Below are 25,635 nucleotides of genomic sequence, written 5' to 3'. Positions count from 1 at the left end.
TATGAACTGACCTTGGCTGGTACCACTTCTGAAAATTCTGGTAAGAATTTAGTGGTAGGTCATCAAAAGTCAAAGCAACATTTTTTAAACCTTGTGCAAAGAGTTACATGAATATGTTGTCCATATACATATATAGATACAGATAAATCTCACATTCATCCCAAAAGAAGACAATTTTTTTTCCACACAATTAATTGGACAACTGAGAAGCTTAAATTTGTGCCCGAATGACATCTAGTGGCAAAACAAGGTAATTCTAAGTTATAAATCTTAGAGGAGGGAGGAAGAGGAAGCAGCAAAAAGGGAGAGATGGAATAAGAATATTTAGCAAAATATTTGACTATCAATGTCCTTTCCTAAAATTAATGATCAGAACTAAACACAATGAACCAGATATGTTCTGACCAGACCCAAATAGAGTATTATCATCTCCCTTAGCCGATGGCTTCTCTTGATACAGCCTAAGTCAACATGGCTCTTATGACCTGTTCTATCACATTGTTGATTTGTACGGAGTTTTCAGTTCACAGAAACCTCAGATTTCCCCCAGATAAACTCCCCATTAACCAAACTTCATACTTCCCCCAAAATAAATACTCGTTGATTCATATCTTGTACTTGTAAAGCTGATTTCCTGAATGCAAGTTTAAGAATTTGGCATCTATCCCCATTAAATTTCATTTTATTAGATTTGTCCCAACATACCTGTGTATGGAGATCATTATGGAGTCATCCTGTGTAATATCTGTTCCTTCTGGCTTTGTGTCATTGTCAGATTGGAGAAATAGATCTGTTATTCCTTAATCAAGGAAGAGTTGGGTGTTAATTTAAAAAAAAATGCTAAGCTACAATTCAGGACTCAGAATGGATGCTCAGAGCACTGAATCACTGACCTTCCTCAAGCTGATACAAAGCCAGGTGGATCAGATTGCTCACCCAGGTCAAATCTAACTAAATCTGATAGCTCTCTCTCTTCTCTATAAGGATAACATGAGAGGATTTACCCAGATTTCATCAAAGTACCTGACAAACTCTATATATAGGATGTTCCTGATCTAGCAATTCTGAAAGATGAGATAGGGAGAAGAGAAGGAGGAAAAGAGAAAGAGAGAAGAGAAAAAGAAGAGGAAATAGAGAGGAGAGGACTAGCAAAAGAAGGAGGGGGAAAGAGAAGGAAAGGAAGAGGAGAATGGGCTTAATTATGAAATGGAGGGGGAACAGGGTGTGTGAAAATTTTCTATCACTTTCTTTTACTCATTCACTATATCTGCTGCTGTCTTGCAATTCAAAGAATCCCATAAGGATTAGGGACTGTTTTTAACAATCAGTCACCTACATGAGCTGTGGTCTTGATCACAGGATCATACTTAAATCAGAGCTGGGCCTTTAGGGGTCAACTCTCTCATTTTACAGATAAGAAAACTGACTTACCCAAAATCACAGAGGCAGGATTCAAAACCAAGTGCTAAGTCTCTAACCAATGTACCTTTTTCTATGTTACCTTGTTGCCTTTCTCATAATGTCCTGGAGGACAAAATAGTATTTTTATCTTTGTAATTTCAGCATTTAGCACACAGGAAGCACTTACTAAATGCAAAGTGAACAGAACCAGGAGAACAATTTGTACAATAACAAGGAAAAACAACAACTTTGAAAACTTAAGAACTTCGGATCAGTGCCATAATCAAACTATGATTCCAGAGTTCTAAGTTCCTGACAGAAAAGGAATAGACTTAAATGGCAAAATGAGACATAAATTTTCAGGGCCAATGTGAGGCTTTATTTTGTTTTATTACATACATTACAAGACTTTGAGATAGCGGTGCTATAGTTTAGTGATATTCCATTATATTTGCATACCACAAATTGTTCCATTGTATATATTTTTAAATAGTAATTTTACTGTTTACTGAGAAACTATATAGACCAGCGAAAAGAGCGTTAATCTCAAAGCCAGGAAAACCTGTTTCATGTCCTTCCTCTGATACAGAATGGGCAAGTCACTTTATCTGTTAGGGTTACCGGCAACTAACTCCTTAAGACTAAATAAATCTCAGAGAAGGAGGAGGGGACTGATCCACACTGGTAGAAAGAACTGTCTCTCCCTGGCAGTTCCTTAAACCAATTAAATCTCAGGTCCAATCCCTATCCTTGTTAGATGACATATATAGATCACCTCAACCTATGGGTGTACTACAGCATCTCTAACATGAGAGTTAATTGTTAATTTTTCATCATGAGCATTTATATCTTGCATCTCCACAAGTATAAATTAGAGCTTGATTTATTGTTTTATGGATGGTATAGACCAGAAGTATCAAACACACAGGGAAGTAAAAAAATTAGATTAAAATGTAATTGGAATGAATACCCTTTGCTACTACTGGGTGTCCATCCCAAAGAAATCAAAAGAGGGAATAGGACATGTGCAAAAATGTTTATAGCAGCTCTGCCTATGGTGGCAAAGAATTGGAAAATGAGCGGATGCCCATCAATTGGGGAATGGTTGAATTCAGAGTTCATAAATTATGGCATATGAAATAAAATATGGTATATGAAAGTAATGAAATATTATTATTCTATAAAAAATGATGAACAGGCTGATTTTAGAAAAGCCTGGAATGATATACATGAACTGACATTGAGTGAAACAAGCAGAATCAGGAAAACATTGTACCCAGCAAGAATAAGATTATGTGATGTTCAACTACGATAGATTTGATTCTTCTCAGCAATTCAGTAATCCAAGGCAATGCCAATAAATTTTGGATGGAAAACACCATGTGTAACCAGAGAGAGACTATGGAGACTGAATCATGTGTGAATCAACACATACTATTTTCACCTTTTTTTCTCTCTCGTGATTTTTCTTTTGCTCTGATATTTCTCTTCCAATGTGACTTATAATGAAAATATGTAAAAAAAAAAAAGAAAAAAAGAATGTACATATGCAACCTAAAAAAATTATTATACAAAAATATTTTAAAAATTTAAAAAGAAATAGCATTAATGTAAAAATGTAATTGGGAAATATTTAACAAAATAAATAAAAATACAATAGAATATGGATGTTAACATGTGATTTTCTTTTTTTGTTGTTTTTCCAATTACATGTAAAACTAAGTTTTAACATTTATTTTTAAAATAAAACTTTGAATTTCAATTTTTTTCTCTCTTAAGATAGTAATCAATTTGACACAGACTGCATATGTACAATCATGTAAAAGTTACTTCTATATTAGTCGTAATGTGATTTTCTGAGTTGATATGTGATCCACAAGGATCCTTACATAGGGATTTAATAAACCCCTTTTCTAGCTGGATTTGACACCTTTAGTCTAGATTTAAGAAAGTGATGGGAGAAAATAATAATATAGATTAAACTTTTTAAAAAGTTGTTAACTAAACATTCACCAACTTAAATCTCAAAATATAATTAATTAAAAGTAACTCAAAAACTTACAAGTCACAAAGTATAAGAAAAATCTAAAGTAAATTTACAATGATAAATGAAAAAAAATAAAGGATCTACATAAAGTCTAAAAAAGGTAAGTAGAAAGACCAGTGGAATACAGAGGCAGAAAACCTGAGTTCTAGTACCAGATCTGCCTCTTTTTACCACCTGAGCTTCATGCTTTTCTCATCTGTTATAAAGACAAGATGATCTTTAAGGTCCCTTAGAGTCTAGTATTCCCTGACATTATTACCATGGCTCAATAGTGAAACTGAAATGGCATTGATTTCTCTATCTCCAATCTACAAAAACATGCTTGACAAAAAAGTAATTTGACCAGGGTCACTAATTTATTTCCAACTGGCGTTTTATTTGTGCACTAATATCTATGAACTAAATAATCAATAAGAAAGCCACTGAACTGCTGATTAGAAAATTTGAACCCTTTAAGTTGCTTAAGAGTATTGAAAATTTCTCTAAAGAATGCAACCGTAAGAAGAAAATAAAAGGCATGGCTAGCTCTCTAAACACAATTATTTCTCTGAACTCAAAATCCAAAGTTATCCTCTAGATCTAACTATGCTATCTTATCACAACAAGCACCTAATTTCCATGTACAAAAAAAAAATTATGGTAATTCTTGATTAGAGAATCCAGATGTTTCAAGGATACAAAATTCACTCTAACATTTCAAGTAAGGTAATATTCAAATGCTTAAATTATCTATTTCTACTTTCTATTGGGCATCAATGGATTCACTAGGATGTAAGAAAATACATTTTAAACACAATGAAAAACTTTCTTAGAAAATCAGAAGTAATTTATTTGAAAGACTACATGTTTTATGAGCTAAAACCTCTATTATGGCTAAGTCTACATTGCTATCCTCCCCAACAGACACTGATACTTAATGTGTGAAGTAATAGGAGAAAGGAAGGGTATCTTTTCAAAGATGATTTAACAAAGCAAAGGCTTGCATACAATTAAATGATAGAGCAAATGGGAACAGTAGTAGCTTTTTTGGTTTTTTCTTTCAAAAATATTGCCAATAGCTAAAAAGAATTCAATTGGGAATAATAGATGCTTCCAGATTCGATGTAGTCACCAACTGAGCAAGCTCCAGCAATAAGGAAAAAGAAGAGACTCTGAGTGCTGAAAAATCAGAGATAGTGGTGCACACATGAAATGTGCCATAATTCTGCCAGGGCTAACATTAATTTTGGGGGGAGGGAAGCAGGTGAGGAAAAACTCATTCCTCTCCCACATAGGGAGACTAAAGGTCATTTAATCCTAATACCCTTTTCACTTCAGAGGCAACAATGAAACAATTTAGTTCAAGATATTTAAAATCTTGCTTAGAAATTTCTGAATGTAAATTTTTTTAAACTCCTTGATTTTGTTATTCTTCAAGTGCTTTTTTCAGTCTTTTATAAACCCATATGGGGTTTTCTTAGCAAAGGCGCTGGAGTGATTTGCCATTTCTTCAATCTATCAATCAATAAGCATATATTAAACACCAGGCCCCTTTCACTCTGCCCCATCCTCTCCAATGTACATGGATGCCCCCCTCCCCCTAATTCCAAGCCCTCATTAGCTCTCACCTGGACTACTGCAAGAGCATCCTAATTGGTCTCCCTTCTTCAAGTCTCTCCCCTCTCCAATCCATCCTTCACACAGCTGCCAAAATAATCTTCCTAAGGCACAGGTCTGAGCAGTCACTTCTTTGCTCAAAAACCTTCAGTGGTTCCCCAGGGCCTATAGGATAAAATACAAAATCCTTAGCCTGGCATTTAAGTCTCTCCACAATCTGCCTCCCATCTACTTTTCCTGGTTTATTTCACTGTACTTCATGAACTCTACATTCAAGACAAACTGTTTGGTTAACTGAATTATTGAATTCCTAACCTCAAACCTCTCCCCCATGACTTCCAAACCACCCAGACTCCTTCCACTAACATCCGCCTACTTCAAGCCCAGCCCCTTGCCTTTCCTCTAACCCTAAAAGACTCTATATTATACACTATACTATACTATGCTAGGCTGCAACAATTAGGTCAAAATATTTCTATCCCACCTTTCAGATGCCTGGGCAGTATCATCTGACCTCCTGATGCATCCTAAAGACCCCTGAGCCTTGCAACTAGCTGCCATTCTATGGCAGTCTCAAGATTTCTGATCTGTTCTACCTGCCTTGGGGATGAAACCTTCTTCATACATGGCTTTCCTCAACCAAGTGAGCTCAGGATCATTTTTTTTTTCTATTTGCATATCCAATACTTAAAATACTTTTTAATTTTTCATTCATTTATTAATACTCATAAATAATAATAGCATTTATATTATGCAGACTATGTGCCTTGTCCAAGGTAGTCCCTGCGCCATATTTAGGGATAGAGGAACAAGAAAAGGGGTATCAAGGCCACATTGTATCCAACAATTCTTTATCCATGTTACCCTCCTCTAAATCCCAAAAGAATTAATTCCTGAGTCTAAAGTGGAACTAGTGATGGGGATCTCACTTTCCCTCTGGTCTCTGGGACCATGGTGATTCCATGTTATAGGCTTTAGCCAGCTAAACAAGGACTAAATGAGTACTCAGGATGAAGTACATATATTTCTGTTTTTTCTGGCAATACTATTCCAAAAATATGAGAACGAAGATGAAGTTGCTAGGTAACAAGATGGTCCGGCACCAGGGATTTACTGTGCTCACCTATAACTATTCACTTTTTAATAGAGCTTTTTTTCCTAATAAGTGGAATTATCTAAATATTGCTCCAAGATGCCTTTATACTAACTACAACATTATGGAGACTCCAAAATGAAACTTAGAACCATGCAAAAAAGACCAATTTAATCATCCATTCTTGAAAAACCAATGTGGATGAAAAATCTTAGTCTATCTTGGATGATTAACAAAGTGATTGACACCAGAAGAGAAAGTAATAGAAGATCAAGGTGAATCTCATTTGACAAATCACAAATGGCTTCTATGATTTCAAACTACTTGCTCTCCATCACAAATGCCCATTTCTTTAATATCACTGTTTTCTGCTTATGCTACATGATTGGGAATTCCTAAATAACAAGATCCCCAAAGAATCAAATTTAGAAGTAGGCACAAAAGCAACAAAAGGATGATTAATACAAGACATCAGCAGCATGTTACCAATGAGAATCTGTGTTATAAAAGTGGTAAAAAAAAAACCCACAAAGGAACTCTTTTTCATTGGAAGAGGAGGGGTGCTGGTTGTGTATCAAAAATGAAAGACAAAAGAGTTCTGTAAGGTGAAGAAATAATCAATGAAAAATAACGTTTTTTTTTTTAAGGGAAATCAATTTTAAAAATTTAAGAATGGAAGACAACAAATAAACCCTGAGATACAAGAACCACAAAATGATCTTGGATTCCAGATTAGGGTAAGAAATGGATATTAAATATAGAGGATGAAAAATATAGTATTTAAGTATAAAATCTTTGGTGCTTTTCAACATAGCCTAATCAGAGCAGTTGGTATTCTTTAAGAACAAGTAACAAGTATTCTTCAAGAAATAAGTAGTCATTACTTTTCTAAAATAGTTATGCCATTTGTCTTAAATAACATAAAAAATATAGAAATATGTTTTAAAGGATCACATATATTTAACCTAAAAAAATAAGAATAGGCTGGAACACTTGAAGTTGGAAGGGATTTTACATGTCTTTTAATACATTATACTCATTACACAGATAAGGGAAAATGTCTTGCCCATGGTCACCTAGACTTGAATCTAGGATCTCTAGTCATTATATTTTATCATGCTGCTTCTCCTACAATTGATAAGGTCATTAATTCCTAGGGGGGATTGAAGAGATGACCATTACCTTCCATGATACTTTCTCTAAAAAGTCTGAGGTTATAATTATGAACATTCCTGGCTCCCTATAGCATGAGGATTTTCACCTTGGGGGTCTATGAACTTAAAAAAAAAACCCTGAATAACTGCATTTCAATAAAATTGACTTGTTCATTTAAAAAAAAATTAAGGTTAGGCCTTTATCTTCCAATTTTTCCTACATAGCAGTACTTGGCCTATTTTCACTATATTTCTGCCTCCAACTTGGAACCCCACTTCATTTTTTAGGGCCCTAAGCTCCTAATTCATGAAAAGTTCACCATTATCTATCTGCCACTTGACACTCCAGTTCCTTCCCTTGGGCCCGAAACTCTTCATTTAGGTAAAGTTCACCAATATCTATGAGCCAATGGACCCATTAAGGCAGCTAAATGGTGCAGTATACAGAGTACCATGATTTAAGTCAGGAATTAAAATCTACAGGTCACCTACAGTGACCTCGGACTTACACGCTCTGTGACTCTGGGCAAGTCAACCCTTACCTCAGTTTCCTCATCTGTAAAATGAACCAGAGGAGGAAATGTCAAATTATTCCATTATCTTCATTGCCAAGAAAACCAAAAATGGGATCACAAACAGTTGGACGTGACTGAAATAAATGGACATCTGGATCCATCATCAGGTACTCTGGGCATCTTCATGCTACACTGCTATGCTTTATCCTGATTTGGACTCAGCAGTCCAGTCCCAATACCGCCACTCCCATCCCTATTCTTGCTCTGGAAACAATAATCAAATCATCAGAGATCATAGAAACATACCAATCATTTGTCTCGTAACTCTGCTTGCCACCCCTGGGGCTTCCCAAATTACTTTTCCCAGGGCCTAATTCCCCTTTGTGTACTCTCTTCCCTTACTGAAATGTGAGCTCCTTGAAGACAAAAATAAGCTTGATTTTTTTGTATTTTTGTATCTTGCATTGTGCTTAGTACTGGCACACAGTAAGCACTTAATAAATATTTTTATATTTATATTCAGTCAAGAGTAAAAAAAAAAGGAAGCTTATTTGAATCTCTGTGTCTGTCTGTCTGTCTCTCTCTCTCTCTCTCTCTCTCTCTCTCTCTCTCTCTCTCTCTCTCTTTCACACACACACACACACACACACGAGTCAATTATTTTCTGTGGCCAATTCCTACTATCAATGTGGCAGGAATGGATATTAGTTATCACTATCAAATTATCGTACTCATGGGGTAAGGATGGGAAATGTCAATGAGATTGTTCCCTTTTACTGTACCCCTATGTTCTACTGTCTAAGAAAACACTCTTAAGAATTTTCAACACTAAGAAAAATAGGATGGCCTTCACACTAACAGGAACTGGTTGCTATAACTCTAAAATAATGAGACCAGCTTTCATGGAAGCCACTAGTTTAATGTATTAAATATCATCATAAAAGACGAGATTAAATTAAGCTAGTTATTTCACCTTGCTTTATATATTAACTAAGTGAAAGAAGTCTGGGTAAAAGAATCTCAGAAAGCTCAGATTCAAAATCTATTCATTCTACAATAATTATTTCAGTCTCTTAGATGTTCTGATGACAGTTTTGCCATAATTTCTAAGACAGTGGATATTGAATACTTGCAAAGAATGCAGGATACAAGGAGCTGATCAGAGCATGAGTAATGTCTTGCAGATGCTACAGAAGCTTGTCTAAAGGAAGCACGGGTTCTCTAACCAGATGTTCTGAAGCAATAAAAATGCCTAAATATTCAACATGTCCAAAACTGAATTCATTCCCCCAAATCTCTGCCTTCAATGTTCCTGTACATTTGATGACACTAACATACTCCCTGTCTTCTTCCTTCATAATCAATGATAATGCTTCCCCTCTTCCTTATCTCCTACATCCAATGTCCTTTTGATTCTATTGTTGAAATCTCTCTATTATTTGGTTCAGGCTTTCTTCATTTCTCACATCGAATTTAGCCTTCTAACTTAGCCATCTGCCTCTAGTTTCTCCCCTCTTCAATCTGTCACACAACTGCCAAAATAATTTAACAGGTTTATAAGTCAGATAAAGGATATCCTATAGGTGTGTGACTAGGAAAGGAACAGTACCAATCATGTACTACAAGCAAAGGGAAAATAACCATGGACAAACACAAAGCCCCATAATATTCACACACAATCAGATGATCCAGGACACAGGTGTCAAACACAGGACCCAGGATGCCTGACTCCAAGAGGCTCATCAGATTAAAATGTAATTAGGAGATATTTAACAAAATAAATTAAAACACAATAGAAAACAGATAATGTTATCTTGGGGTTTTCCAAGTCAATATGTGACCTAGTTTAGTCTTTTGTTCTACTTCATACCAGTGATCTAGAGAAGGCCTCTAGAACACACCAAATGGATTCTTTTAAACGATTTATGAAAGATATAGTACAAAATGTGAGGGAATGGATAGGTTGCTATTTGTAGCAGACCTTGAAAATAGAATCCCAGAATTTGGAGCCTTTCTAAAACACCATAATTTATAATTATGAGAAAGAATGCCATCACATGGCACTTCTACCTAAAGGCCTTCTCTGGATCCCTTCTATGTGGGTATGATCTTTCTCTTCTCTAAAATTCTCTACTGATTTCTACCTCTAGTTATCCTTGTCCATCCATGTCTACAGTCCTCTACTGCTCTGTAACCTGAGAACATTCATCTTTGAACATTCTTCTCTGTCCCACACGCAGCAATTTGAATGAATGAAATAAATGGTTAGGAAAGGATATTAAGGTGTAGGATGATATAATTTTCTTTTGGGAGCAGGCTGATTTCCTCCTCATTTCTGAGGTCTCTAAGCAATGAGAAGGAAGGTGGCCAAGTGTGACAGGCACAGGAGCCAGGTAAACAGGGGAAATGAAAAGAAGACTTACTCCTCACCTTTGTTTCCAGCCATGGTTTCTCTCATCTTTGGCTACTTGCTCCCATTCTGAGACTGAGCCTTTCCAATCATATCCAGAAAATGGAATGTTTAAAAGGGCTACAAGGGATGCTTCAAAAGGCAAGGCAGATTCAGGGCTAATTTATTAGTTATATAGAACAATTCATGGAAAGGAAAACCTTTTCCTGAAGTAAAATAAAAATTCAAACTGGCATTTCAAGCCCTTCACAATCTGGCCCCTACCTGCCTACCTAGTCTCATTTCAAAGTGACTTGCTAGTTAATCACGATACACTACATTCTATCTCTTACATCTGTGCCTTTACATTTATTTACATTCATAACCTAGGAATTATGTTCTCTTCCTCAGCCCACATATGCGATGACTTGCCAAAACTTATTATTTCTATCTTCATAGCACTTTCACTTCCTTTCACTCACAGCTACCACCTCAGTTAAGAATCTCATCATCTCTCACCTAGGTAGCTACAGTTTCTTAACCAGTCCTCCTGCTTCAAGTCTCAACCTACTGTAATTCATCCTCCACATAGATGACAAAGTGATTGTCCTTAAGCACAGATCTGACTATGTGATTTCCTACTCAATCAATCCCAGTGACTTTCCATTGACTCTAGGATAAAATAGAAACTCTTCTGATTGGTTTTTAAAGCTCTCCACTTTAAATAAAGGTATTTAAAGCCTGACTCTAGATTATCATGACAGTTTCACAGGACATTACTCCCTACTATCGTTCTCTCTCTTCCCCACTCATCATACCTCAGCTCCTACACTAATTACCTGGAATTTTCATTCTAGAAAAAAAGCAAAAAATCTAGAAAACTAATTTGCCACACTGACAATTTCACCTATCAAAGATTGTCATCAGTCACAATTGGATTGTCACTTTCAACTCCAGTTTTAACAGCCAAGCAATTGGTTGCCAAAATGTAAAAAAGCAGTAATTTTTAGATAAATTATGTAGTAGCTACAGTGATATATGCTCAGCGTCATCCAGCAAGAGTAGCTGTATCGTGAGAATCCAAATACTAAATGACAAAAAGCTTCTATAATTTTACACTTATAAATGAATTTAAATTTTATTAATCATGACTCTATTTCCATATTTATGACAAAGAAACAATGTGTAAATACAAACAGTGGCTCAAAAGTCTCATTATAAATTCATTAATACTTTTTGGATAGAGTGCATTATGTGTATGTATATGTACACACAGAAATATAATATAGTATTCACTTATTTTACAGAAAGTAGTTTACTTCTTTACCAAACTGAGTTTTACTGTATACTTAGTTGAATCTAAATAAAAATGAAAATGACAATAATTGTTATATGTGATACTTGATGACATCATGAATCCATTACAATAAGGAGAGGCAAGATCATAAGTTGAGAACCACTATCCTGAAGTGGAAGTAATGAACTACCAGGAATAGAGACGCGTAAGAGTCAGGAAGACCTGAAGATCAAATACTACTCATAAATACTTACTAGTATTTATGTGACCCTGAACAATCCACTTAATTTCCAAGCCTCGTTTCCTTATCCATAACACAATAATAAGGATAACCACTTTAAATAGTTGTTAGAGAATCAGAAAGGATAATGTATATTGTTTTGTAAATCACAAAACACTATAATAGATAGATATATAAATAACTATATTATTGCTGCTGCTCTTATTCCTATTACTACTACTACCATTACTCCTTTTCCTACCACTACTACTGCTACTATCACCACCATCACTACTACTACTACTGCTACTGCTACTGCTATTGATAAAGTATCTGACTGAACCTCTTAACCAATTAGGAATAATATAAGGGGTGGAGAGAAAAAAAAAACAATACAACCTTATATAAGAACATGCTCTCTAAGAACATAAAGTTTATTTCCTTTTCTTGTCCAAAGTTTAGATTTCAGGGCATTTTCCAAGGTATATGCCTCTTATTTTTCCATCAACCACACAACTGCCCTTTTCTTTCAAATATAGTTTCTTTAGTAGTGGAGAGACCTTTGTGAAAAGAACCAGCTTTGAAACAAAAGCCCACTTTTGCTCCTTACTCACTGAGTGGCCTTGGACAAGTCACTCATTCAGTTGGACCAGTCTTATCAACTGTAAAATGAGACAGACCTTTACAGCCTCTTCTGGCATTTAATCTGTGATCCTATGAAATCTATTAGCATGAGAAAGAGAGAGATGGAAACAGACAGAATAACTAATTCAGTGCTAAGACAGACATTCTCTGGAATTCAGATGCCATAGGAATTTACTTGAAATATAATCAAAGTGACTAAAAATTAAGTGGGAGAAAAAACTCAATTTCAGCAGTAATAATGAAGTCCTGAGAATATTTCCTTAAGGATCAATTTTAGGAAAAACCCACTTAAGTTGATATAACATCCTGTCAACCTCATCTACTATAATTTCAAGTACTTTTTTTTTCTTTTTCTCTTTCCTTCTCTCTTTTTTCCTTTACAAAAAAGTGCCAATGTTGCTTTTTTTAGCATCTCCCTAAACTGTACATAAGTATTTACTGTGCTCTGGGGAAACTGCCAGCATGACATTATTTACTGTATGACTAATATTCAGTAATGAAGCATAAATGGACAAACTATTTACTTGTGTTAATCACCAAAGAGCTTTCCGAAAGCTGTGGCCTCAGAGTCCAAGAGCCCCAATTTCCACACACAGCTCCCCGTCCTCTTTGCCAAAAATCTGCTCCCAAAGAGGCAAGTGTGCAATCCTCAAGTGAAAGCCAGCAAATGAAAGTCACAAGTCATTATTTGCCTAAAATGTTCTTTCAAAAAATGTTTTCAAATTGTTTCCCAGTTAAAAGAACTTGTACATTCCATTTAAAGTCTTTCCATAAACAAGCCTAATACTCAAATGTTAAGTGTCTGAAAATTATTGAAATACTTTTAATACTTTAAAGACAAATTATTATAACTTAGGAAATCAATAAGTTTCATGCTTTTATTAATTTCTCTTCTTAGGAAAAAAGATTTCAGTATATTCTTCTTTTTCTAAGTAACGGCAAGATTTAACTTCTGCTGCTGCTATTTTTTTGCTTTTGTTTTTGGCCAAAAGCAACTGCCTTGATCTTCATCGATCAAAACTCATTTCCTATTTAAGACAGATCATTTCTCTTCCTCTCAAGGCCGGATGTATGCACAGACTGGATATTGCCCTGCTTCATACTTCCGTAATTAACTAAAATTTTTATAGCACCAAACCCCAGAAAGGACAGTAACCAGCATGCTCAGGAATAGAGAATTCTGATTAACTGACTCTTCTTGATACTAGAATTAGCATAAATGAGACTCATTTTCAAAGAATTAAAATATAAGATATAACAACTAAAATTATGTAATTAGCAAGTTATTTTAAGGGTCTACTTTAAGTGTTACAAAAATTTTCATTGGGCAACTAGATAGCACAGTGGATAGAGTGCCAGTCCTGAACTCAGGAGGACCTGAGTTCAAATCTGACCTCAGACACTTAACACTTTCTAATCGAGTGACCCTGGACAGGTCACTTAACCCCAATTGCCTCAAAAAAAAAAAAGTCATCTCCTCAGAATCTCACAACAGCCCTAAAGGGAAGGTGCTCTTATTATTCCCATTTTACAAATGAAAAAAATGAAAGTGAGACAGTGACTTGTCCAAGATTACATATCTACTAAGTATCTAATGGTGGACTTGAACTTCCTGATTCCAGGATCAAAAACTCTACCTACTGGGACATCTAGCAGCCAACTAATTAATAAATAAGATAATAAGCTACCATTTGTGCCTTCTTAGCTGATTTGTTTAAACTCTTCTGGATAACTGAAATTTTTCTGCAGGATCTACAGGTGTGGGAAAAAAAGTATTCATTACTGTTAATAGTAATGAATCAATCAGTATTCATTAAAGCACTGTGTTAGTCCACAAAGACTGAAACCTTACCTGTTCACAATGGACTTATATTATTTACATTCTAATTCATGAAATAAGCAGGTAAGAAAATATGTACTACATAAATATAAATGTGACATAACAATATATAACACATAAATATAAATTAATGAGAAAGAAAAATAGTTTAAATATGAGGTAATTTGGGAGGGAAAGCACAACTACATTTAGTGATAGAATACTTGGGTGGATCAAACGCTATCTTAATCAAGTCATCTCACTTTTAGGTTTGGTGTTCTTGTCTGTAACATAAGGATAAAAAACAATAAACTATGAATCCCATAGACATATTATATGGGTCAAGAGATACATAATAGACACAAAGCACTTTGTAACACTTGTAGCATTATTTAAAGTAAAAACTATGCTTTTAAAAAACAAAAACAAAAAAACAAAAAAACCTCTTCCCCTCTATTCCATTCCATAGAATTAAGTATGTCCTCAAGTGTGTTCACTTCATTCTTTTAAATGTCTTTCAGATTCATACTTTTCTCTTCCCTCCCACTGATCCTCCATGCTAATCACTTTGAAGCTAGATTATTACAACTTTGTTTGGTCTCTACCTCTAGACACACCTCATAAGATCACAAAACCACAGAATTTTCAAAGTTAGAAAGGATTTCAGTGGTCATGTAGTCCATGCACGCCAAAGAAATAACCCCCAACCATAATGTATTCAACAGGTGGGTGAAACCTCTGTTAAAGACCTATAAGAAGGGGAACTCATTACTTCCCAAAGCAGGCCAGAACACTTTACAGCAGTTATAGTTGTTTTTAAGTTTTAACAGCTTCCTTTTACTTATTTGCTTTTTTTTTTCACATTTCTAGCCTCTGCTGATTCTAGTTCTCCTAGGCTAAGCTAAGTCTAAACACTCCCATACACTCCCATACCACAACATTTCAAATACCTGAAGACTGCTGATATATACTCCCTGACACCTTTCCATCCCAAAAAGTGCCATTCAACTAGTCTTTCTAAAAAAGCATCAAGAATCCACTGAGATTTTCTCTTTGCTACTTACCACAGAAAATATAAACTCTGCTGCCTAGTTTTCTAAGCCCTCAATTCTACCTCTCCAATAACCCTCCAAAGCAAGAGCCCTTGACCATAATGAACTGAATATACTATGCTCATATCCCATTCTCAGATGTTTTCCCTGTTTATAAGCCTCCTTCTGTATATCTAGTTCAATCATCCATCCATTCTCCCACTATTGTAACCCATACTAATCTATCTTGCCTCCCCTTCTTAGTGGTGCCTAAAGTCACAAAAAATTGAGGTACCACCTCATACCTCTCAGATTGGCTAAGATGACAGGAAAAAATAATGATAAGTGTTGGAGGGGATGCGGGAAAACTGGGACACTAATATATTGTTGGTGGAGTTGTTAACTGATCCAACCATTCTGGAGAAAAAAAATTGATCTATGCCCAAAGGGCTATCTAACTGTGCATCCCCTCTGATCCAGCTGTGTTTCTACTGGGCCTATACCCCAAAGAGAACTTAAATGAGGGAAAAGGACTCACATGTGCAAAAATATTTGTGGCAACCCTTTTTGTAGTGGCAAGAGACTGGAAATTGAATGGATGCCCATCAGTTGGAGAATGGCTGAATAAGTTATGGTATATGAATATTATGGAATATTATTGTTCTACAAGAAACGATCAGCAGGATGATTTCAGAGAGGCCTGGAGAGAGTTATATGCACTGATACTGAGTGAAGAGAATATTGTGCATAGCAGCAACAAAATTATATAAGGATCAACTGTGATGGACTTGGCTTTTTTCAACAGCAAAGTGATTCAAGGCAATTCCAATAGACTTGTGATGTGAAAGTCATACACAACCAGAGAGAGAACTCTGGAGACTCAAGGTGGATCAAAGCATAGTATTTTCTCCTTTTTTGTTGTTTGTTTGCTTGCTTTTTTCTTATTTTTTTCCTTTTGATGTGATTTTTTTTGGCATAGAATGAAAAATATGGAAATAGGATTAGAAGAATTGCACATGTTTAACCTGTATTGTATTGATTGCTATATAAGGAAGGAAGGAAAGGAGAAGGGAGGGAGAAAAATTTATAATACTAGGGTTTGAAGCGTGAATGTTGAAAAGTATCTTTGCGTGTATTTTAAAGGGAAAAAAAGCTGTTATTATTAAATAAATAAATAATGATCACAAGGATTTAATGAAACAAAATCACAACTAGAACCTAAGTTTCTTAACTACTCATTTATGACTGCATACTCAATAAATAAAAGTGGGACAAATGAATATACAAATTAATTGCATGAATTAGTTTGCCTGTACAGATAGCAATAATTGGAATAGTGTGTATCTTGTCCATCTGTATGAAGTAAGGCACCTTTGGGATGAAGCTAAGTTATTCTCCCCAACAGCTCACAACATTACATTGATAAATTCTTGGCTTGAGGGTTTAGCATGACACTGGACAGAATATTGGACAAAAATTGCTGAATAACCTCTAATCTGTCAAATAGGGAAAATAACACCTACGTTTATAATCTCTACCCCACAGCAGTGAGCTTGAAGTTAAAAATCAAAATGCAATGTAAAGTATTGTGCAAAAACTTCCAGAACACTATGTCAGTGCTTATTAATATTATTAACATAGTAATTATAATATTAAATCATCTTGGTTTAATGGTGTTCAGATAGTTATTCTTTCCTATTTCAAGTTTCATGTACTAATGTGGTGTTGGGATTTGTTATTAGTATTATTATTACATTATCATTTTTATTTTATTATAATTTCTATTATAATATCATTTGTAATTATGATATTATCCTTTTTTTCTATGAGATTTAGATAGTAACAGTCCTGAGACAAGTTAGCTTTCTCTAATCCTTTTAGAGTAAATGTGCTATAAAATACTACATGGCTACATCAAATAACTGGATTTTGTGGATGAATTAAAAATACTAAGATGGAAGCTCATCCTTTATAGGCAATCTTTGAAAGCATCCTCTGTATACCTCTGCTTAACAAATGTTTGTTGACTAACTAATTGACCCCCAAACACAAACAGAATAACAGTGATGATGTGGAGACTTCATCCTCTTCCCACAATTTTGACTTACTCTGCTAATTTTCTATATTTTGAAAGTTGTTCATTGCACATAGCATTGAGATTGCATACTTGTATGTGGTATTTTAAAAAATGTTATGCTTAAGTTTTTGTGGATTGGTGTTATACCCAGCCAATTGTAACCATCAATTTAGTTTGTGTTAATGGTCAACTTGTAGCAGAGTTTATTGGGTAGATTCACTGGGATATTTTGAGGTTTGTATTTCTCATATAGAGATCTGTCATCTGTTGCATTCATCATTATCATCCTTATCATTAGGAGAACTATTCATACCACTCTGAAACAGGCAATCTACCTTGAAAAACAAATAGCTATTTGAATTTTCCATGTGTGAGGTCTGAAGGTGATAGAGATGTGAGAAATGGAAAAGTTTTCAGTACCACATCCAATTCCACTGGTAGTTAGCAGTCTATAAGTCAATGAGTATTTCAGTTTTACAAATCCAACTGTTAAAGGGCTATGTGAACAGCATGTATCATGCAAGAAAATTAGGTTCTCATGGCAACATCCACTTGTGTTCATTCCTTCTGGAAGGACAGATGGTAGCCCTGTCAGAACACTCCTGGCACATTATAGAATTTCTTTAGGAAAACAGATGTATATGACATTAACATCCCTATGAGGTGTTGGTAGTCTTTCATCTCCAAGAACTGCTGTAATTAAAATAACTAAAGTCCTGGGGAGAAGCCAAAGAAATCAACAAACAAAGAAATGCTTGAATTTGGGACTGCCACCCAACAAATGCCAAAGATGAAGCTGCAATTTGTTCCTATAAGTGATGGTGAGAGGTGCGAAATATGGCAAGGGGCTTTGACATGAAGCAGCCTTTTAAGACTCTGGAGCCTAGTACCTCTGAATCACAACTGTCTCCCTGCAATGTCCAATGGGAACATGAGCCATCGAGCCTTACCAAAATATAAATATAGCTAAAAACCATGCAAAATGACCCCTAACCAATAAAACTAAGTTTCTCTTGAAACTTGAGTGTTCAGCATTTCACACATTCATTTTTCTTCTGTAATAATTTTGCTCAAGTAGGCTCACAGCTTCAAAAGATCTACAATTCCAATTATAGATTATAGAACAGAAATGTCAGAGATGACCTACACACAGGTGTATTCACACAGGTAATAAGTTTTAGAGGTTAATCAGGTTTTTTGCTTCCAAAGCCAGTATTCTTTTTTTCTGATCATATTTCCTCATCAGTATATCCAGATACATTCTGAGTTCCATTTGTGTTTCAGTGTGCTTTACCCAAACCAATTTAAATCTTAATTTACAAAAATTATTTAAACTTCGACTGAAATTTTCTGTTCTATTTAAGAGATAAGGGCTCTTTAAGAAATCTTAACCTCAGCCATCAAATAATTGCTGGTAGCAAAAGGCAGTTTTAAAGTAAAAATCAGCCTCTCTACTTCTCCCAACACATATACTAGAAGATAAAAGAGATGGGTACATTTTCTCCAAAAGCAGTAATCCAGTAAAGTTATCATAGTCTGGGCCCACAGTAAGTAGTCTAATTACTAGCCAGTTTTAAATCAAAAACAGCCAAAAAAAAAAAGAAGAAGAAGAAGAAGAAAGAAAAAGAAAAGAAAACTTGCTCAAATTGGGCTCAGAAAGCTACTTGTTCTAGTCACCCAGGATTTTAAAGCTTCCAAGCCTCTTTCTTCCAAGTTTTCTTCCATGATGGAGGGCAGGAAGGTTAAAAAGGCCAACTAAAGCTTTCCCTGTGATTAGCTCAAGCCCAGGCAAAATGAATAGGCCATCTGTGACTGGGACAATGCAAAAGAAACTGCCCATGGTTCTTTGAATCGAGCACAAAGACGGAGGCTAGAAATACCTCCCTTTCACCCCCATCCCCCCAAAGGGCTTCTGAATTTAAGCCAAGTTTGGAGGTGAGCTGATAAAAGAAAAAGTTGAGGGAAGGGAACTGGGATAACTGGAGCTAGAAAGGACTTAAGGGACCATATAGTCCCTTTTTTATAGTCCCAATTTTACAAATGAAATTAAGGTTAAAGTAAGTGATTTGCACAGAATCAAACAAGTAGCAAGTTGAGAAGCCAGTATTCAAACTTATGGTTCTATGACTCAATTCTTGGGGTCTTTTCACTGCACTATTTCATCTAATTTTGCCTTCATTACATAAGGAACAATGAGTCAAGGTACTGAATGTGGGTATAGAGGAATGAACATAATATAGAGGACCAGTCAGAATTCAGTGAATTAATCCAGGAAAATTTCCAAGAGAGATGAATCTTGAGTTGGGTGGGATGAGCAGAAAGGGGCATATCTATGAAAAGTTCACTGATATAAGTAACTATATTAAAAAATCCCCAAACAGACTAGGCTCCTTAGGGAGAACTGAGCATATCTGTCCTGCCAATATTTCCTATAGCCACCAAGAGAATATCATAGGAATTAGACCCATGATGTTATTGCTATCCTGAAGAGATTCTTAACCTGATGTCCCTGACCTTGTTTTTGTGGCTGATATAGTTTTTTAGTATTTTGGTAACTATGTTTGAATATACTTGGTTTCTTGTATAATTCTAGGTATATAATTTCATACATTTACAAATATTCTGGCATGAAGTCCATAGATTTCATCAAATAGCCAAAGTGGTCTTTGACACAAAGACAGTTAGAAAACATCTACAACAATGAAATCTCAGATGAGAAAACTTCCTCTGCCAAGAATACACCAGTATCCCCCCTTCCTCATCACCACCTCTTTCTTGCCTCTTTTTGTTTTGTTTTCCACCTTTCAGTCTTCTTGCGAGAAGAGACTGTCTTTCTCTTTATTATTTGTATCTTGACACGGTGCTAGACACGCAACAGGCACTTAATAAATGTGTCTATATTGGAGACCAACAAAATTGGCCTGGAATTCACAATTTGACTGTTTAAATTCAAAGAAGGATCGACAATTCTTGTCCCCATAGTGATATTTTTAATAATATTTTAATCCCAGCAAACTCTTAATCCATAAGGTTTATGAGAAATAATTTCCTTTATCCATGAGACATTTTGTTTGATTCAATTCAATCCAAAATTGCTGGGTATCTGCTACATGTAACATAACACACTAGCTGCTAAAACATATCACAATATCTCTAGGAACTTCCATTCCACTGGGTGAATTTACCAGCTTGATGCCTTTATACTGAATACCTCTTCAGGGTTATTTTTTATTGCACACAATATTCCTACCACCTCCATGCCTTTGCATAGGTTGTTCCTGTCTCAGAAATGTGATCCTTCTCACTTCAATCTCCTGGAATCTCTAGTTTCTTTCAAAACTCCTAACAAATGCCATCTCCCACAAGAGGCCTTTTCTGATAACTACCTCTCCAAGCACTAGGATCTTCCCTTGAATTATCATTAGGATATAAATAATGAATAATGATTAGGATAATTGTTGCAATAATTCTGAAATAACAATAATCATTAATTATTTTGTATATACTTACATATATACAAATCTCTTTGAAATGAATGTAAGGTTTTAAGGACAAAGGATATTTAACCATTTTTGCTTTGATATCTCAAGCACAGTATAAAGCATCAATCAGTCACTCAATCTGAAATATGACAATTGACTACCTTGAAGTTTTAAAGTAATATAGGATTTGAAAAAGCACAATTAACTCTTTTACTAAAAACTTTTCCAGTTAGAGAAAGGTACTGTTATAGTTCTAGATTTTCAAAAGCTACAGAATATTTACTTCAACAATGAAGAGAAGACAAAGATTGTCAGTGTTATTGGAGTTCAGGGGAAAAGTGCTTTTAAAAATGAATATTACAATGTACCTATAAATTTCAATTTTCATCATTGTCTTCATTCGTTACAATACTATGCACAAAATGAATAGCTTGATAATGAAATGGTGTATATTTTATATTAAAAAAATTTTTATAATGTTACAAGTTTCCTAAAGTGCTTACTTCATGAAAACTGTCTGAAGCAGATAGAGATTAACTTCTCTTTACACATGTGGAAATTGAGAATTCGGAATGTTAAATAACTAACTAAGCAATTATTCCAGAGGTGTCAGGGAGAAAAGTTAAATCTTAAGTTTTTCCAAATTCTAGCTCAGATTTTCCATCACTCAATACACTGTGCCCAATATCACCATGCTTCTCTATATTTCTTACTAGACCTGTGTTTTATGTGGTAATTCACAAAATTTATTTTCTGAACCATTTCAAATGCTCCTGCTTTGAATATGATGGACTGAAAGAATCACATGATGTCTTAATGGTTAATAAGATGCACCCACTCATTCCACTCTGCTCACTGTCGATCTTAATGCATAAATCAGAGTAATTAAATGGAAATAATTTTAGTACCTCCCTCCCTTTCAACTCCATGTAAAATGTGTAGCTTAGCTCCTAAAATTGAACATCTTATCTAAGCCACAATTAATAATGAGTCAAATGAATTGTTCAAGCACCCATGTATTTAAGAGTTAGGAAGTCATTTTTCAATTGAGAAGTCTGGGGAATATCTCTAATTGTAACAACGACAGATTGCACAAGTGGGGAACCTCAATGTAAATCATCTCATTTTCTGAGAATTTCTGGAACTGTGATCTGATTTTCCAGGAACAGATGACAAAAGCTGCCAACTTGTATGACTAGATTTTTACTAGAGCTAGGAAATTCAAAAAGGACTCTTAAAAGCCATTAAGGAGTGCTGCTGAATTCTTCTCAATGTGTCCTCCCCTACAAAGAATACTATTTCCAAGAGAATGCCGACTTGAAACAATTCCCTGGTTGGTACAGAGGAAAGAGAATCTTGGATAAACAGTCTTTGGTGATTCTGAGCAATAAATATAGTAGCTCAAAGCAATTAAGTTCTGTATAGCCCTTTAACCTACTTTGCTGCTACTTCTGGCACCAACATGACATTTTAAATGTCACTGAAGGGTTAGAGGGAGAATAAAAAAGCATCAAATCAACAATTGTCATAGCATCATAACAAACTGCTTATGAGCCAATATTTCATTCTTTCAGAAGTAAAATAGACAGGCTGCCCTTAGTGCTTGCACTAAGGCACAGCTTGGGTAATTTTCACTAAGGCTTCCACTAACCATGTTTTCCTAGTAGTGATAATGGACTTGCAATGACCCACCTAGACTTTCTCACTTAGAACCCTTGTGACCAACAGCACCAAGACCAGATTTAACCGAAAGTTAGACAAAATTAAACTTTGGGGCCAAGCTATTGAAGCTAACTGGAGTTCAGTGCTTTAAGGAGAAGAAAAGTAATTTTTAAATAAAATAAAAATAAAGTATATGTAAAAATATATGAAAGACACATTATATATAAAGCATATCTAAAAATAAAAATTTTTAAAAGCAATTTTTAAATAAAAGCATGAGACATCAGATGGTGTCTATCTTTAAATCACAGACATCTATCACCCCCTCAGAAAGTACACCAAAAAGACTTATTCAAGAACCAAGCTTTATGCTGAGAAATTATCAAAATCCATTCCTTCTTTCTGGTTTTTAACCAATATTGGTTTAGCATCAAAGATTTAAATAAATGACATGTCTAATCTTATTTATGTACAAGTCTCATCTCCCCTGGCTAACTATAAACTCAATGAGGGAAGGGAATCTACTTCCATCTCATTTTATACTTTGAGGGGGCTGACTCGAACACAAAAGGTATTCAATACATCACCACTGAACTAGTGATCTGAGAGATGCTTGTTAGAAAAAGAATCCTGTCTCCCCCTTTTTTTTCCCTTGGAAAAAAGTGCTATCATTTTTCAAGGAGGTGTGTAAATTCCTTTTAAGAAAACTATTTTTTTTAATCTACACCTATTTCATGTAGTCATCATTCTGCACCTAAAGACAGATATAATTCAGAGAAGGCAATAAAAGTGATCATTAGGCTATTATTAAGGCCTGGCTATAGACCAGGCATTGGTCTAAGAAGGATGATATTAACCCAAAAATGAAACAGAGCCTACTTTCAAGGAGCTTATATTCTACAGAGAAGGGAAAGAGAGGGGGAAAAAGTATGGGTATAAACATTAAGACAAGACCATTTGGAAAGATGAAGGGCAAGGAGAGATTTGATCCAAGTTCTTATGATTTTCAAGAGGCAGTTATTCAAGAAACCTCAGAATATCAGAATTAGGAGACTTGCTCTAAAGCTTGAAAAAGAACTTTCTGTAACAGATAACTAAGAAAATAAAAATGAAAATCAGCAATTAGGCTTAAGAAGATCTCTTAGTAATTCCCATGATAGGTCAATAATAGGTTATGAAGAAAAATGATAGAAACTACAAGTTAAGGAATACCTCTCTAATCTACTACAGTTACCATAAAATCTGGCCTTGGTCCCCTTTGGAGTCATTATCAAAGAAAAGAAGCTAGTCTAAATAACTAAGGAGGTCTAGTCCAGTTTGATATTTCATGTTTTAGTTATCCTAAGCAAACTTCTCTAAAATGTTTTAATCATTTACAATTGAAAACCTACAAAGTCATTAAGTTTTGCTACCTCTGAGCAAAAACCTTTTTCTCTTTGGACTTTCCTGCAACTTTAGCTGAAACTTTCTGGAAAACATTTCCATAGCAGATGAAAAGAATCTTTTCCCAACTACTATTATGATTCAGAATAGCAAGTTATTTATTTTACTCTCTGCAATTAAAATCTCCTATGAAAATGTGGGAACAAAGATAGGCTACAGTAATACATTATTGGTGGAGCTGGTAAGTGGTCCAGCCATTATGAAAAACAATTTGGAACTGTGAATTAAATTACTAAAATTCCTATTACACCTTTGACATAGAGATTCCACAGCTCCCCCTGAGTTAGTGAGAAAAAGAAGGCCATACATATACAGAAAAACATTCATAGCAAGACTTTCTGGAATAGCAAAGAATAAAGTAAAGCCCATTGATTAGAGAATGGCTAAGCAGACTGTGGAACAAAAATTGTAATGCTCTATTACTAAGTGATGAATACAAAGAAGCACAAGAAAACTTACAGAAGAACTGATGCAAAAGGACTGATAAGTAAATCCAGAAAAACAATACACAAAATACCTACAATAAGGAAAATGGAAACAACAAACTGAAAATGAATGCTGTAAGATTATGAATGATAAAGTTTGGTCTCAAAGAATAGATATGAGGAAGGCACCTCCCTCCTTATATTATGATAATATAAACTACAGGTAATATCAGACTTTTTCATTGTGTTGATTAGTTTTCCTGAACTATACCCCACACCGATTTTTAAATTTTTTGTTATGAGGGATGATGCTCTGGGAATGGGAAAGGAGAGGATGTATTTGGAGTAGATATGATTGTTCATGCAATAGTGAACTTTTTTCAAAGTCAAGAAAAGGGCTGGATCGTGGCAATAGCTTGCTATCTTCTTCCACTAATCAACTTTTCTGTAGTTCCATCTCAGTAATTTCCTTTGTGCAAAACTAGAATTGATTGCTGTTTAAATTTTTTTCCATTCTAGCCCACATCTGACTGATTTCGCCAGGACCACACAAGCACCCATACCTGATAATATGGATGATGCAAAAAGGAATCCGGACAGCCAGCTAAAGCCATTGGTTCTTTCTTGCTTTCTTCAAATTACATTTACTGTGGTACTGCACCTGCAACAAAGACCAATCATGAGAAGCCAAGACAAAAGTTCATGCTACTAGTTATTATTTTAAAAGTTTTGCATAGAGATAATAAAATCTCTAGCACTCTTAGACCATCTCAATTTGTGGACCAGATAGGTTTCTTATTAATATAAAGCAACTAAGGATTTTATCCTAGTATCATGCATCAGATCACACACTAGGAGCAGGGGCTCTTAATTTAAAGGTATCCTGACTTGTTTTGTTTCATTATTTTGATAACTGTCTTTCAATGTAATCAGTTTTCTTTTTAATGCTATCTATTTTATCCTGCACACTACAAAGCTTTATTCCTGACAAGAGGCCATAGAATTCCCAAAGGACTCCAAGACACAGAGAAATGAACCCCTCAACTAGAGGTAATCTGGGTCATGAGAATTTGGGGGGGGATGGCCACATGGTAATAATGAAAGAGCAATGTAATATGAAGGGACTATGTAGTGCTGTCAGAAGTTCACTGTATTTAGTATGGAGAAAAACAGGCTTCCAAAACTTAGTAGCTATATGACCATAGCCTCTCCTTAAACTAATGCTAGCAATCTGATTTCATTTGCTAATTAGATCCAGAAATACAGCATTAAAAGTGGGTTGTGGATGACATAAACATAATGACCAAATGCGTGGATTGACTACTGAAAGATTTATGCT

At 35.0% G+C, this 25,635-nt stretch overlaps 1 protein-coding gene across 4 annotated transcripts in view; it reads right to left on the bottom strand.

Moving 5' to 3' along the window:
- Positions 1–25,635, bottom strand: part of GRB10 (growth factor receptor bound protein 10) — a 264,030-nt gene that overhangs the window by 161,895 nt on the left and 76,500 nt on the right. For 3 of the 4 annotated variants that reach the window (XM_051984172.1, XM_051984179.1, XM_051984166.1), the window contains one exon: positions 24,860–24,957. In XM_051984172.1, the coding sequence (XP_051840132.1) occupies positions 24,860–24,910 (51 nt within the window). In that variant the 5' untranslated portion in view covers positions 24,911–24,957. Of the gene's footprint in view, positions 1–5,055; positions 5,210–24,859; positions 24,958–25,635 lie in introns of those variants that run through there. The other variant, XM_051984183.1, reaches the window with a different exon arrangement.

Source organism: Antechinus flavipes, chromosome 1 (assembly GCF_016432865.1).
Source record: "Antechinus flavipes isolate AdamAnt ecotype Samford, QLD, Australia chromosome 1, AdamAnt_v2, whole genome shotgun sequence".
Classification (NCBI taxonomy): Eukaryota; Metazoa; Chordata; class Mammalia; order Dasyuromorphia; family Dasyuridae; genus Antechinus; species Antechinus flavipes.
This window is presented reverse-complemented; position numbering and strand designations above follow the sequence as displayed.